At 33.0% G+C, this 16,222-nt stretch overlaps 1 protein-coding gene across 2 annotated transcripts; it reads left to right on the forward strand.

Moving 5' to 3' along the window:
* The first annotated feature begins 1,796 nt into the window (after positions 1-1,796).
* Positions 1,797-15,955, forward strand: LOC118201131 (uncharacterized). Of its 2 annotated transcripts, none has more exons than XM_085811803.1 (5): positions 1,797-2,029; positions 2,284-2,394; positions 7,611-7,730; positions 8,946-9,097; positions 14,734-15,955. In XM_085811803.1, exons 2-4 carry the CDS (start codon positions 2,293-2,295, stop codon positions 9,087-9,089), a joined length of 366 nt encoding a protein of 121 aa, XP_085667929.1. In that variant the 5' UTR covers positions 1,797-2,029; positions 2,284-2,292; the 3' UTR covers positions 9,090-9,097; positions 14,734-15,955. The 2 variants fall into 2 exon arrangements, with proteins under 2 accessions (XP_085667929.1, XP_085667928.1); XM_085811802.1 differs by having other exon boundaries at positions 1,800-2,029; positions 14,810-15,696.
* The last annotated feature ends 267 nt before the right edge of the window (positions 15,956-16,222 follow it).

Raw genomic sequence — 16,222 nt, forward strand, 5'->3', positions numbered from 1 at the left:
TTTCGTACTTTAATATTTTAAAATCAGTATTGGCCAACAGAGTAGTTCTAGGACTTATCCTTTTTACTTCCTTGTACAAAGTAAAAAGGAAGTATTGCAATCGCGAAAATTTTCAAGCATCCTATTTCAAGGAAAATATCCATTTTGACCGCTATCGAATGCAATTTAACGATGTTTTTACGTGACATCTGTACGTAAAGACAGAATAAAAGAATCTTTTCCCCCCCAAAAATTATAAAACTGATTTAAAATGTATTCTGAAGAGAATTTTTCGTGGCGTCTGTGCTTACGTATATGTATACGTATCTCGCATAACTCAAAAACGAGTAGCCACAGAACGTTGAAATTTTGTATATAGCACTGCTATAACATGTAGATGTGCACCTCGTATTTTGGTTGCAATCGGCCGCACCAAACGTATTAAATATATGTATATACATATCCACTCTGTTAACCGGCTCAGCGATCTCAGTTTTTTTACACTTATATGTTTGTAAGTTGTGGATTTTTTGCTTTAAAAATGATTGAATTATGTTGCTCTTATCTTCCGGTTAAGGTTTTTATGCCTTTAGTAAATCTGCATGCAATATTTGTGGAGTTATCAACAATTTAAAAGATATTTAAGTGCAGCTAAAGCCTAATGAATTTTGCGATGGCGGGCATGATATTTTACATTTCAAACCAAGGAGGTTAGAATAGACCTCCTATTTCTAACCTCCTTGTTTCAAACTTGGAAAAATAGCGGATTTGTTGCCAATCTGGAGGAACTAAGCTTCGCAGTAACAAAGATGACGCCTTCTTCTATTATTGCGAATTAAATCATGTTTAATCCATTCTGGAATTTATTCGAGGAAATAAGTGTTTAAGATTTACTTCGTAATTTTTAATATAGATATTTTGAGTTTTTATGCCTTGTCGGGAAGTGAGAACTGAATTAATTGAATGAGAAATACTGAATCATCTGTGAAAAACAGTTTCTTTTTTGCTTTGTTTGCTTAATTTCTTTTATACATCGTTTTAGATTTATTATAGTATTTGAATAGAACATGTGGCAACGATTAGATAATTCTTCAAAAGATATAAATTTATAGGCATTCTGAGTTACAATATGAACGAAATGTAACGCTGTTAAGTGAACCTAGCGCCAGAGTGTCGCTATGGTAAACAAATATAATGATTGGTTTGGTTTACTGAGATTACGGCAAAGCACACTAGGGCTATCTGCCTAAGGGAAAGGATGCCTTCGTGGAGGACTTTCTAAGGGAAACTAGCTCGTATACACGTTACACATGGGGAAAACCTACGAAAACGCCCATGCAGCCAGCCCGTTCGCGGGATTCGAACCTCGGACTGAACTAACAGTGTTCAGCGACTTTACCGCCGCTGGTTGGCCTAAACAAATATAGTGAATTTGAAAGAGTGCATTTATTCTATTGTGGTTTATGCGCTATCGATGAAATGGGTTTAATTCAATCCAATAAGTTTAAATGAAATGCAAGAAAAAATGCGTATAATTTAATATTCCGTGCAAGGAAGTCACGTGGTGTACACATCAGATTTTTTTTTATTGTAGAGAAGATTTTGAGATATGAAGCGTAAATATTAACATTAGTTTTACTGATATTAAGACGTGTTGTTTGGAAGAATATCAAGCCGTTTTAACCTTGGCAGCAAATATTTAATATCTTGTTTTCATACCCAATTTAGTGCTGTATCAGTTAAAATGTGGCGCATGCCTGTGAAAAACAAACGCAGTTATCAAGGTTATCTGACTTAAAGGTTTAATACGACTTCTAATTGCGTTTAACAAGTGATAACAGTCGCATGACTGTTACCAAAATTCTGTTATCTAATTCTACCCGGACATTTTTTACACATCAGAAAGCTGAAGCAAATTTGTTTTTCAAGCTGCAAGTCTTTTATGCAGGCAACTCAACACTCGCATCCAACTTATTAAAATATACGTATTACGTTTGTCTTCGACGTTGCTATTATATTTAAAATTTCAGAAGACGATTCTACGCTTTAGGTAAGCGAGTTTTTAAAACTATGTAATTTTTCTTTTAAAGTGGCATATTGTCGAGATTTTATAGAATAAATATTTTGTATAGATTAAATGTTATTTATGCGGGCTGGATTTAGTTTACCACTTTCTTTCGCTTTAAAAGTCTTTCCAGTTTCTGTTTCGATTTCGTCATATTTATGCTGCTCTGCAAATAAATTTCAGTCTTTGCAAGATTCAATATAAGTTTCAGCTCTTTAGAATAATTACGTTTTTTGAAGGAATCAAAGATGGAATCGTCTTCTTTACAATGGGATGTATGTTGGCATTATGAGAAAATCCGTGCTGTTATGCATAAATTCGGAGGATTAGTAACAGTTCGGAATAAATATGTAAGTATATTTATCTTCATTTTTTTAACCTCCCATAGCTGTTATTCTTTAAAGTGAACTGTAAAATCCTGTCCTTTGAGAAGAAAGACCAGGATAAAGACAATACGTTGTTAACTGACGATATATCGGGATTTAAAATTTATTTTCCATGTTATAAAAGTAAGCATACGATATCACCAATGTAAGAAGGCGAATTATTTAAAAAGTTATTTTATTTGTACTTTTTATCAATATTTTGCACCAAGCATTATTTTATACCGCAAATATACATTTATAATACAAGGTTGTGAAATCGATTGCAAAGTTTTATCGATAGCATATGTATCATAAAATTTCCGAATTTCATTGTCTGCATATAAAATAAAAGCGAGCAATAATGATGAAATTTAATAGATATAGATTGCAATGCTTTTCATATATTTATTTAGATAAATTTTAATAGATAATTTTAAATAAAACTGATATGTGAATTGAATATATTTAGTTTTATTTAAAATGGTTGCAACTGACTTAAAGGTTTGAATTTTTAGCCCAAAAGGGCTGCTAGTCTCCAAAAGCATTGTTTCACTTTAATGCGTTGTTTAACTTTTCATTCAAGTCTGTTGCTATTTCACAAAATGTATGTCATCTTTCAAAATGTAAGTCTTTGCTGCTGATACAAAATCTAAGCTATATAAAAGCAATGACTATTATTTTTTAACTTTTGAATATGATTCAGTTAAATAAAAATGCGTCTAATTCATGATATAGCTAATTAAAAATAATAAGTATTTTTATAGAATTTTCTCATATATTTTTTTTCTTTTCGAATATATAAAAGATATATAACGCTGTATAAATATAGAAGATATATAATCTTAAATGTATATTGATCTAGCATTATTTTAGAAGTCAAACAACAAAAATCAGCGTTATATTAACAAAATTTTCGGGACTAGTTTCTATGATTTAACTACCGAACCATTTTCTTCAGCTGCCAAAATGTAAATCAAGTTTTTTTTCATCTAGTATCTTGTAAAATGTTTTTCTCTTCCATCTGGGCCGTCTCTATTCAAAATTTCTGCTTATTAATTAAACTAAACTTTAAGAGGACCCCTTTGGGCGAGAGTAAAGAGTCTGAACTCTTTCAGGTTTTTTTAAAAATGTGTTTATGCCATTTGAAGCTAAAAAAATAAATGCTTTTAAAACCGAGATTCTTTTGAGTTTAGTTGTAATGCTATATTTGTATGACATCTTATATTTTATTTTTAATTTATTATTATTTTTTTTATTTTACTCATCTTTGAAGTATCAAACTGTAATAAAAAATTTTCAAACTATACTTTTTTTAAAATATTTTAGCACTTGGGATTAGACATTCATTGGGAATTATCGTTCTATCCACTGATCAATTATTTGTCTCTTGACTAAGAAGGCCTGGGCGCGTTAAGGAATTTTAATAGTTTTTTAAATTCTTATAATTCGATCATTAATGCCAAATGTAGTAGAAATTATTTCAAATTCTCCAAGTTTGTTGCTAGGTAAAATATTATACAATATCTAATAAAGATAATCGAACTATGTAAGTAATGTCATGTATTTTAAGCACGTTAAACTAAAACTATAAAACATGATTTGTCTTTGAAGTTACTGTTCATTTAATCTTTTTTTTTTTTTTTTTTTTTTTTTTTTTTTTTGGGTACTATTCGGTTTTGAGGGCCGTAAAAAATCGCCAAAAAATAATTGCGGCAACCTTAATGCAAGAAAGGAAGTGTAATAGTAAATAACTTTCTTTCTAAGATTGATGTTTTAATTTAGATGAAAGGTTAATTTCATATAACACTTTTTTATTATTATAATTTATATAAAAACAGCTAAACATGACTGAATGGATGTCTGCATCGCTATTTCGCTACCGAGTTATCGCTAAAGCATAATTTCATCTCGTTGGTATTTCAAACATAATTTTCTAAAATGAATGATGCCTTTTCTTTGAAAAAATTCTCGGTAAAGTACAGAATCGTCCACTTATTTGTCTGCCGCATTTTACAAGCATAAAACAACTGGATTTTTGTCAATTTTCTTTTATTTGTTAAGTGAAAATAGGTCGATGTGTACATAGATAAAGTCAAGGGTGTGCGCAGTGCCATTTTTGTGCAATTCTGGGACTTTTTTTTTTAAAGTGAAAATAGGTCGATGTGTACATGGATACCGAGTATGTGCATTTCTTAAAATCGCGTCAAGCAGTGGGTGATTCTGCACTTTACCCAAAATTCTACTGCAGACTTTTCATAATGGACAATTCCCAAATTGTTAAATCCATAGAATATCAAAAAAGGATTTAAAAATTAAACTAGTATTTCAATGGCGTCTTAAGAAATATAGAACTATATAAACTTACGCAATCTGAAATCAGCCTAGATTTGGCGCGCTGTTAAATGGGCGCGTTTGCTAGATTTGGCGCTTTTGCATATACATTTTCGCTGCAATTTTTTTACGGTCCTCAAAACGGAATAGTACCCTTCTTTTAATACTAAGCATTTGATTCAATATAAATTATTAAGTTTTAAAACTAATATCTTCTTTTTTAATTGCGAAAATGCGGCGGAAGTTGCTTGTTGCACGGGTGTTTACCCATGTTGATATAATGTAAATATGGGCTAGTTTCCTATAAAAAAATCCTCCATGACACCATCCCTCTTCTTAGGAGTATAACTCTTTGAGGTACTTTGCCGTAATAGATTACACATCTATTCATTTAATCTAAGAATTATATCGCAAAAGTCTTCGGACGGTGCTAAGCCTGCAGTCAAAATCACCAGCAATAAACACAGCATGTTATAGCATATTCGAAGTAGTAGATAACATCTAAAAAATCATGTGTTTGAAAATTTGTAATAAAAATTCTTAGCATTTATGTTACTTCTACTATCTCTCTTTTATATAGTATATGTTGCAGGCAGTGTTTTATATCCGGCATTCTATAGAATGCCTAAGCATCGTATGTAATGACTAAAACTAGCCGGAAATGTATGAAACGATTAATATTTCACATATTTCCTAGGCACTTTATAAAATGCCAAATGAGAAACCGGTAAAGTATGAAATTCATCTAAGATTCGTATATAAATAGAGAGGAGTAGCTAGAAAAAGCAATAGAAAGCGTGCAAACAATAGAAAACGGTGGAGCTAACCATTTTATGCAAGAAAAAGAGCCTGTTTAAAAAAATATGGATTAGATTATAGTCGATAGTGGATTAAACCAACATGATGAAGACATGCTTACCGAAGATATTTCCGTTTCTGATACCTGATTTGTGTGTTTAAAGGAAACGAATGATGCACTTGTATGCAAAAAGTGTCGTAAAAAAATTCATACCTTCTGTGGCCATGATAGTAAAGATGGAGAAATAGATATTTTGTGCACCCTTTGTTTCAAAACTGAAAATGCTATGAAGGTAAAATAAATTCTAAAATCAATCTGAAAATACAAGCCAAAGGAAAAAAAAGAAATTTCCCGTTTTTCGATTTGTATGGAACCGTCGTGTGTCGAAATACTATCAAAGCTGTGTCAAGGGAGCTCCTGAATGTAAATAAAAAACGACCCATCTGGAGACCGAAGCCTCGGAGCAGTGCTTCACTTGTAGTGCGGAGTTGGCCCCTCCTTTCTTACCTCCATGGGTTGCATATACTGACTTTACTATCACGGTAGCGACTCTGAGGACGCAACATCACGGGCCTGGTAGCTCCAGAACACCTAAGGAAAGATCGTTTCACAGGGTTGGACCAAGGAGGGATTGGTTGTAAGTCCCCAAACTAGCGGTTTCAGTAGCGGAATAGAGCTTGGAACACTGGGCGTCCAGATCCGCAGTCCTCCTTACTCTGTGGAAAGCTTTGAGGGAAGAAAGTCTGTGTAATGCTGGTAGACAGACACAGACACACCAGACGAAGGACCTCCGACCCAGGTCCTCATTATACGGGACCCATAGAGTTTGGAATATCCGTCGTCCGTGGGACCTTGTTCTCACGGGCGCAACCCCCGCAGTCCCCGCCGGGCTTTTACAATGCATTGGGTAGAACTAAATTGTTGCAAATTAAAAATGCCACCCTGCCTCTGGGCACCACTCCATCGGCAAAATTTTATTGTTAGTGAGTGCTCTGTCCACTCTCTCAGTCCCCTCCACGAGAACTGAATGGAGTCAAACCTCCGAGAACTTAGTCGACGATCTCCAATATAGCTCCACCACAGCCGAAGGAACAGACACGACAGTACCAGTACGGTCCCTGCCAAGCCTGAACCAACCTGAGTACAATACTCGGGCTCTAGTCCTGTGAAGTCAAATTATATACCCCCGTGGTTGAAACTGCCTAGGTAGAGATCCTAACCAGTACTTCCCAGGCGTTCACCTGAGTCAACCCCCGGGGGGGATGAATACTGGTAGACAGCTTTTTGATGACCAATCAGACCTTTCAGACGAATAGGTCACACGCTACTAACTGCACCGAGAACAGGTGGTGGTGACTCCTCTGGCCAGTTTGATGTTGGGGCTAAGGATAACATTTTAAAGTCCGTAAAAATCCTGCGTGGGACCCGAATACTGGGCAAAAGGAACGCGTTCTATCTCTAAAGTGACTTTTAACTGGACTACCAACCCTTGCTTGATATGGAGGTTCTCAGTTAAGACATTCGATTCAGAATCAATCATCTCATCACTCATAGGTAGAGCTGCCACTTCTTGGAAGGTCATCAGTGCTATCAGCTTCTTTAAACCATTTAAGAATTCGTTGAGAGTTGTTGCTAAAGCACAAGGCCACAAGATTTTTATTTTATATGGTTATTTATTTTAAAAACTAAGCAATTTAAAAATAATATGCATTTTTTCTTAATATATTTCATTTTTATTTAATTTTTGAAGTCTATCTAATTCATATTTTTTGCCAATCTTCGTATCGTTATAAAGATATCTGTATTGCCATGTTCTATGTATCTCTCCTGGAAAATAAGGTTTACGGATCAGATCCATCACCGAGCGACGAGCTGCAATTTCATGAAAGCTGTGCTGACGGGCTTTTTTCTTGACAAGAAACATTAATAATTTCAAACGAATTTTCTGTTTTAACTTCTCACTTTGTTATGGGGTATATAAAAGAATAAATACGATTACTGAACTATACATAAAGCATTTATTGTCAGTGAATATTTTACTCTTCTTAATGCATTATTTTTATTTTTTTAGAAATGGAGATATTTTAATAGACGCACATGGATTTATTGTACTGATAAGAGCAAAAGTCTGTTTGTAAATGCAGTGGAAGTTCAGAAAAAAGGAAACCAATTAAGCAAAATTTTAAGATATGTAAGTTCGTTTTATTTATATCTTGATTTTTCACTTTCAGATTTTTTGTATTTTCAGCGCTTCATGAATAATGTTGCGCTTCATAATTAATCCGAAGAACCGATGAAAATTACGATTTCGATTAATGCGGTGTAAATTTTGTTCAGCCATAGTCATGACAATAATGTCAGAAAGTTTAATATGTAATTAGCTTGCATTATTGTCCATATGTAGCAGTACATCAAGCTTTCATAGACAGAACGTATAAATGAAGTTTATTTTTGAATTGCCTGCTCTATATTAGACTAACAGACAATTTTTAGTCCAAAGGGATTTGAATCCCGAAGGACTATTTAGTTTCGTTTTGGCATTTTGCGTCGGACGGATAAATGTCGGTTCACTTTTCAAACTGTTGCCATAAAATGTTAGAGTCCTGCATTATATTTGAAGAAATTAAATAATGAAAATCTGCGTAAATGTATGTATATTTCTCACATTGTCATAAAATAACGGTACATAGAGTCATCGAATTTTGAATAACGTAATCCTCCAACGAATATGAGCATGTGGAAGACCAAATTTGAAATTTGAAATTTGTTTTATGATCGATTTCCTATTTTTTAAAACTTTGACGAAATTTTGATTAACAAACTCAAGGATTTCAAAGCGAGCAATGGCAACGTTGTGCAGAAAAAACATTTTTATCTCCAGCGCGTGAGTCTCTGTATCGGAAATTCTAAAGATATGCTCGTTTTAAAACTATTTTGCGATATTGCTGTTGCACTGGATCTTATGGTTTAAGTGCGAGGAACATGATATTTAATAAAGAAAGGTAACACACAAAATGTTAAAAAACGCCCCTTTGGACGTAATTTAAAATCTGAAACATTTCAGATTTTTTTTTTTTTTTTTTTAATTTATGATTTCTTTGCTATTTTAACTCCAGTCTTTAAATTTTAATATAATAGCTAACAATTTTAAGAAGAGTCTCTTTATAATTAGCAATCTTAAATTTAAATTATTGTATTTAGAATAAAAGTGTTTTAATTAATGATCAATAATTATTAACGTTTTTATTTTTCTCATTCCCAAAAGATTACTCCAAATGAATAGTTGTTAACTTTTCTTCGAACTATATTCAGTTTAATCATATTTAAGTATTTTTGTTCATCTTAAATGGAAACAGATTTATTTAAATCTATTATTACTTATAATATTATTTTTTCTTCTCAACAGTTTTATGGCTGGGGGATGGCTTTATTGATGGCTGTAGTCTTCCAAATGGATTATCGTACTTTAATACAATGTACGATAATCTATTTGGAAGAATATATCCGCAATCCTTCTCTAATCAGAAGATTGCAAGAATTATATAATTAAAATAATGGGTAGGTATTTTAGCTTTTTTTCCTCTTTTACTGTAACTATCTGTTAAATGGGCGTCTCCTCTTTCTTTAACAGGACGTTGAGGACCCAAGCATTGTATGTAATCATTTTCATGTATGCTATTTTTGTGCTATCAGTATTGTCGAACACCCGAATTTTTAAAATGTGAACCGAGTCTGACGTTAGCATCATTATTATTAAATTTTTCGGTACTTTTCCATTTCGCCGGCGCAAATCTCGCCAAGCAGATTTTATTGGCGACAACACACAGTATACACATAAAAAAAATTAACATCATTTAAAATTTTGTAAAAAGACAATAAATAATGCTGATAAATTTGTAAAAAGACATTAATTTAAGAATTTACTAGATGCTTTCATGGTACAACATCCTGATTGGCCGTTTCATATCATGTGATCCCAAGTGATCTCATCTCACGTAAACTACACTACAAAAATCTAATTCTCTCAATAATTATCTACATTAATTTCAAGTTAAACCTTAATTTCGAATACAAATTTTAATGCAAGAATTATTTCAATTAGTACAAATAGCATTTTACTCATTATGTAAAACCGCAGTACTTTACTTCGCTAGTGCATTCTCATTAGAACTGATGAATTTAACCCTCGACTTTGCATTTTCTATATTTTCGCCTTCGGATGAGCAGTGTGATTGCATCCTAATTAACTAATTACAGCGAATGGCCTTAGGGCCATAAAATTGAACTATCTGGGTAAAAATTCTATGTAATTGTATGCCAATATTGAAAGAACAATTAATCTGATAAGAAATGACTGCGACTTATTTTTGAAAATGAGGCATAAAAGGTTACCAGCGAGGAAATTCCGTTTGGCTTCGGTTGTACCATTTTTGGCAACTTTATAGCTTGCGCCGGCAAAATGGAAAAGTACCAATTTTTCTATTTTTTATGTCATGTCACTTTATGCTATGCTATCACTAAATGATCATGTGGTCTAGCAAATAACTAATGTTGACAATCACTGCCATTCTTGCAGGGAATCTTTAATCGCACAAGTTGATAAATTACCATTTCTCAGAGCTGTTACCAAATTTTCAGACCTTTAATTTATTGGGGATTTATTTCGGATCAGATAAGATCTTCGCAGCCTAGAAAATAACTAGTTTCCATAATATTATCATTCGATGTAATGTAAAATCTTTAATTTATCTTTCATATTTTACCGGCATTACTTAAAGTACTGAGCGAATTAAAAGAAATAAATATACATTTTAATAATTACTTGTGTGTCTCATGCCCTTATGAAATCATCTTTTCACAGATCATGATAAATGCGTAGTAACATAACGTAATGGTTTGAAAATTTGGAACGATTTCACTAAAATTATTTCTAAGGTCAATAGCATAAGCTTTGACATCAAGTAGCACAATAAAGTGAACAAAAATCTGTTTTTAAATACATAATATTTGATGCAGTACGTCGAAAAGGAGGACTAAGCATCGAACGGTTCGGTTCTAGTCATAAAAGGTGGAGGGCCATAAAAAGGGGAGACGCCTATTTATTTTTCATTGTATATTTTTCATCATTCTGTTCAAGTTACTACTAAGTTTCTGAAATGCGTTAGTTGTTCTTATTTTTTTGAATCAATATTTTCTGTCACAATTTCTGTTTAGTATTTTAACAGTAGAATCTGGATTATCCGATCACGAGGCGTTTAACCGAAGATCCGTCATAGTCAAAGAGAGCCTGCGATGTATAATTTTTTATACTATTAGTGAAAAATTTGTCTTGAAGTTTCAAACGCGAGGAAAAATTGCACAAAAGATTTCTTAAAGAGTTGATGCAAATGCAATAGAAATACACAACACTAACGATACGAAAGAAGGCACGAAACCTCTCGACATTTTAATGCCATGGCTATGGCAAAACTTTGCAGAAAAAACGTTAATTTAATGTATAAAAAACTAAAAAATAATCTTTTTAGTAATAATCTTTTTCCTCGACTGGGGAAAAACCTTGCGTACTTTATCTCAGAAAATAAATGAAATTAAGGTAAACTGCAGGTAAACAGAAAGTACTGCACTTGCAGGATAAAGAATATCACGAATTTATTTTAAGTGACTGGTAGTTTAGTTTCTTAAATTCCTCGAAATCTCATTGTATAATTCTTTAAGTTGATGTTGGAAAATGGTAGATGGCAGCAAATCAAAAAATATAACTATTCCTGATAATTAATTTAACTAACTGGCTATTCTTCAATTTGTTCGATTGAGTTAAGTAGCAATAATAAATATGACTATTGAACTGCAAGTATTTTTTTATTATCCTCGTTTAATTTCAACTGGGTCTTAGGCAGCAGCAAATTTACTTTATATATTCACCTTCAAGAAGATGGAACACAGTGCAACTTAGAAATTTGTAATACCGTATTTTGAACTTTTTAGTCCATACGGGAGAGAGAGAAAAAGTAATAAACAGAGAAAATAAATGTCTCAAAGCGTAAAAAAATTAGAAACATGACGCCATCTTTCTTACATGGTCTTCGGATCTGTCCAGCGGTGTAGAATTACATTTGATTCCCTTAAATGTTCGTTTGAATGTTTTAATTTAAAATCCGTTATTGCTAGCAGCTCCTCAATAATTATTAGTAGCCGTGATTGTAGGTAGGTCATTCATTGATTTTGGAAAATTCTTCTTAAGTCAGCATTAGGTCACTGTTAGAGTTTACAGAAAACTTCTTTTGGAAGATTATTTTCCGATCTCTCCTTGAAAGAAAAGTTCGAAATTTTGGGATGGTGAATTTGAATGTTAAACAAAAAATTTTTTAAATCTGCAAAAATTTGCTTCAATATATTAAAAAAAAACATATACAGAACTTTGAACATTTTTTATCATGCATTGGACATACATGAGCAAAATCAAAGTTTAAAATAATAAAATACGACATGAAATTATTAAATTAATTATTAGTGTTTGTTATCATTTATTATTTTAACTTCAGTGTGAGACATCAGAGTACGTATTCCTTACATTCTAAACAAATATATTAAAAAAATGAGTCGGAAAAGGTAATTTTCTTCGTTTCTGTAATTAAATTCCTTTAAGATTAAAATTAAAAAAAAGTTTAAAAGCGATTAGAATGCTAAATAAATTGGTGGAATATATTTTACCTGTAAAAATTTTTTATTCGAAATGCTTACGACCTCCTACATTATTTGAGATTTTAGTTAATCCCAGCTAGCATTACTTTTTATTTTTTCGGATAATCGAGGTTCTACTGTATACATTATTGTTCAAAATGAACATAATTTTCACATTTGGACACATTAATAGAATTTTCACTCTGATAAACAGATATTAATGAAATTTGTTGTGGCCATAGGTTGACTTAATACAAAAAATACACTACATAACAGTCACGGTATGCAAGTATGATTGTGCGTAAGGCTCTTGGGCAGAGTAGGCCTTAAAATAAATATTGCAAAATCGACTAAAACAAGGAGGCCAATAGAGAGTGGAGTCCCCTCTAACAATGATACATACACAACATTCCTTCATGCTGTAAGAGGCAATTTGAGTCCCCGTGGCAGCTGGTAATATTTCTGCAACAACAATTATTTTCAGATCCTAGAAGGTTCTGGGAGACGAAAGGAGAGTAGCAATTGCCCTTCTAAGAATGTCTAGATATGTTTGAGCCTAGGTTTGGAGATCGGGCTGGCCAATTCATGAGATTAATATCCTCTCACTTTCCAGAAAACTATTCATCTGATTACCCCTATGGGGATGAGAGATGTCGTCCATAAAAATGAACTAAGTGTCAACTGAACTGCACAGCTGCAAAGGCAAACGTAGGGCTCTATAATATCTTCCTTATACCTCACAGAAATCTCAACCAATGACTTGAATGTCTCTTCCGCCATCCAACATGATGCCTATCCAGACCATCAAATCTCCGGGCCATATCTTGGTCCCTTTCTTGGATGTTGAAGGAGAGGTAGTTGGTGCCTTATTCTCTCCAGATAAGGAGAGGGCAAGAATCAGTGGCTAGGATGAATCAAGATTCGTCTGTAAAGAGAATGGTCCCCTGTTGATGCTTGCTGCAATGTCGAAGTTCTCTGCAAAACGTTAAACGGACTCTCTTCTGCGCGGAAGTGAGCGGGAAGTAAAAACAGGCCTTCTTGTAAACACGTGAGATCTTAAAGCCTTTGCTCAACTTTTCAGGGGTGTAATCGGCTATCAGCTCGTTTTTATGGATGTCGACAGATGTTCACCTACAGCTAATCTCTAGTGCATGATTTTCTGGAGTACAGGATATTAACTGAATGCACTGGCCAGCCAGATAGATCTTCAGACCTAACCTTACAGAGATGTCTGAGACGTTCTTAGAGAGGCAAATGCAACTTCTCTTCGCCCTCTCAGAACCTTTCAGTACTTGAAAATAACATTGTAGGAGTGAGATCGACAGGGATTTGCAAATTGTCTTAGCACCATTGTGAGAATTGGACTCGTATGTTGTCAAAGAGGACCATAACAACTTTTTTTTTTTTTTTTTTTTTTTTTGTTCTATCTTGTAACCTTTAATTTAGACCTTCCCATGTCGATGAGTTTTACGCACGATCATACGTGTGTACCATTGACTGGTGTACGGTATGTGTTGTTCGTTGTCTTATATCAACTTATGTCCATACGAAATTTCATTGAAATCTGTCATTTAGTTCTGGAGATAATTGACCAAAGAGGGAAATTCTCTTAATTTTGAATACCAATGTGTAAAATTTAAGTAAATAATTTTTTTAAAAAATGATTCTGTATCAAATAAAAAATACGTTAGAAAAATATTTTACTAATTACAGTAATATTGTAAATGCTCATAGATATTATCAGTCGGAGATACGGTATATTAAATGCATTCAAATTATATCAGATAGACAGATTATTAATTAAAATGAAAGCGTAATTAATTGTCGAGGCTATTACTCATCAGTGACTTATAAGATGACGTCACCCGTACCGAACACAGTAGAAAATTTAGATAGATAATTAAAATAAAATAAAATCTAAAAATACCGCTAACCATCAGGGTCATGGATCACCGGTAACATATGTATCGATGGGTTTCTAAGGTCAACGCTATTTAATAAAGAGGTTTTTTTCTTTATTTTTTTTTTATTTTATTTTTTTATTTTTTTTTTTTTATTATTCTTTTTTTTTAATAAAATAAAAGACACCAATGCCTTTCCAGACAGCCGGTCTCTAGGAAGTTACGATTGTCGGCATAGGTTCTTAAGATACAAGGCTGTTAGTCAATGCGTCAAAGGAACGCCTTCATAACAATACCCCGTCATAAAGGTGCATGTACTTTTGTGTAGGTGGCCACTGTTTAAGAGACAGAAACCTTCGTAAGGATGCTTCGGCATATTGGTGTCCGCACCCTTATGTAGATCAGTTTCTAATCTGATAAAAAGTATCTTTCATAATGGTTCTGCCATCTTTTTGCCAGAGTACCATTATGCTTGCGAAAATCTCTTTGAGTAGAATTTTTCCTTGTTTGCTAATCCGAATAACAAATTAAAATCTACTTTCATACACCTCGGCATAAAATTGTCTGCAAATTTATGTATGTTTTTTTTTTTTTTTTTTTTTTTTTTCCGAGTTGGAAACATTCTTATTAGGATGTGAGCATCCTTATGCAGCGGCACCACTATGAAAGTTTCTGTTTCTATCAACAGCGGTCGATTGGCGTAAAGGCGAAGGAGCCTTTATGATGGGACACCGCTAGGAAGCTGTCAGGCATCAAGCCATGAGTTACCAACATGAGGCAATACAGTAAATGTAGAGAGATTATTAAAAGAAAATTAAATCGAAGGGCCCGAAAACCTGTCAAGTCCTAAACTTACCGATGACTTGTGCACTGATAATCACCTACAGAGGCTCACAGAAGTTTTCGTATACTTACGAGTTTCAGTGAAATATTGTTTTATTCATTAATAAAAATTTATATTGTAGAATGAAAATTTGTAAATAATACTTATAAATATCTCTAAGAAAAATTATGTTAATTATTTTATGAACATGTTAAAACTTTTTTTTTGGAAAATTGATAATAAAAAAGAAACAGAAACGTTACCTCACAAAAGTCTTCGTATGCTTTAATGAAATCTGCACATATTAGTAAATATTGTAGTATTTATATCAGTTAGTATTCTATAATATATCTTGCAGTATTTTTGACAGATTTCAAACGTCTGGACACAGAGCTTAGCAGTTTTTTTTGGGGGGGGGTAATATTTGCATCAGTGTTCCACCATTCTTCCATCATTACTGTTTTAGTTCGGATTTTGTTTTAATGTTGTGTCTTCGTACCTTAACGTCTAATTCTCTCCAAGTGTGTTTTGTTTGCTTTAAATCTGATGACTGAGGGGGTGTTTTCCTAACTTACGTACAATTATACACACCCAAAAGGTGAACGTTGCTATCATTATCCTGATAAAAAACAAAGTTGTTTCCATTATCCAAATTTTGGGTGAATAACTTTAAATTAACTTTTAAAATATTTAAATAAAGATCATGGTTTATTGTGCCATCAATAAATACTAAATTATTTAATCCTGAGGCTGACATGCACCCTCACACAAGAACACCTCCACCGCCATGTTTTATTGTTCCAAACAAGGTCTTGGAATTAAGCTTCTCATTTTTTTTCTCCATACAGTTATACTCCCGTCTGAACCAAAAATGTTATAATTTGCTTTCTTCTGAAAATAAGACAGGATTCCAATACGCTTTGGTCTTATTTACCATTGAGTTTGAGAAGAAAAGCTTAAGCTTTCTATTTTTTGTACTTCCAAAAAATTTTCTTCGAGCAGTGCACCCATGTAATCCAGCTAATCTGAGTATTCGTCGAACAGTTTTAATTGAAATTAGAGTAGAAAATTTTTCTGTGAATTCTGTAGAGATCACTACACTTAAACGTGGTTTCTTTCACAGATTTTCTAACTATAAATATCTGATCACGCTGAGTCACGTCGAGTCATTCTTTGTCGGACAACCTCTTTGATTTTTTTCTTTAAAGCATTTTATCACATACTGCACCGTAAAATGGGATAAATTCACTAATATAGCGATATCCTAAATCAAATTTC

The sequence above is a fragment of the Stegodyphus dumicola genome, chromosome 2 (genome assembly GCF_044657685.1).
Source record: "Stegodyphus dumicola isolate Sdum_Otavi_A_Nest chromosome 2, ASM4465768v1".
In the NCBI taxonomy this organism is placed as follows: domain Eukaryota; kingdom Metazoa; phylum Arthropoda; class Arachnida; order Araneae; family Eresidae; genus Stegodyphus; species Stegodyphus dumicola.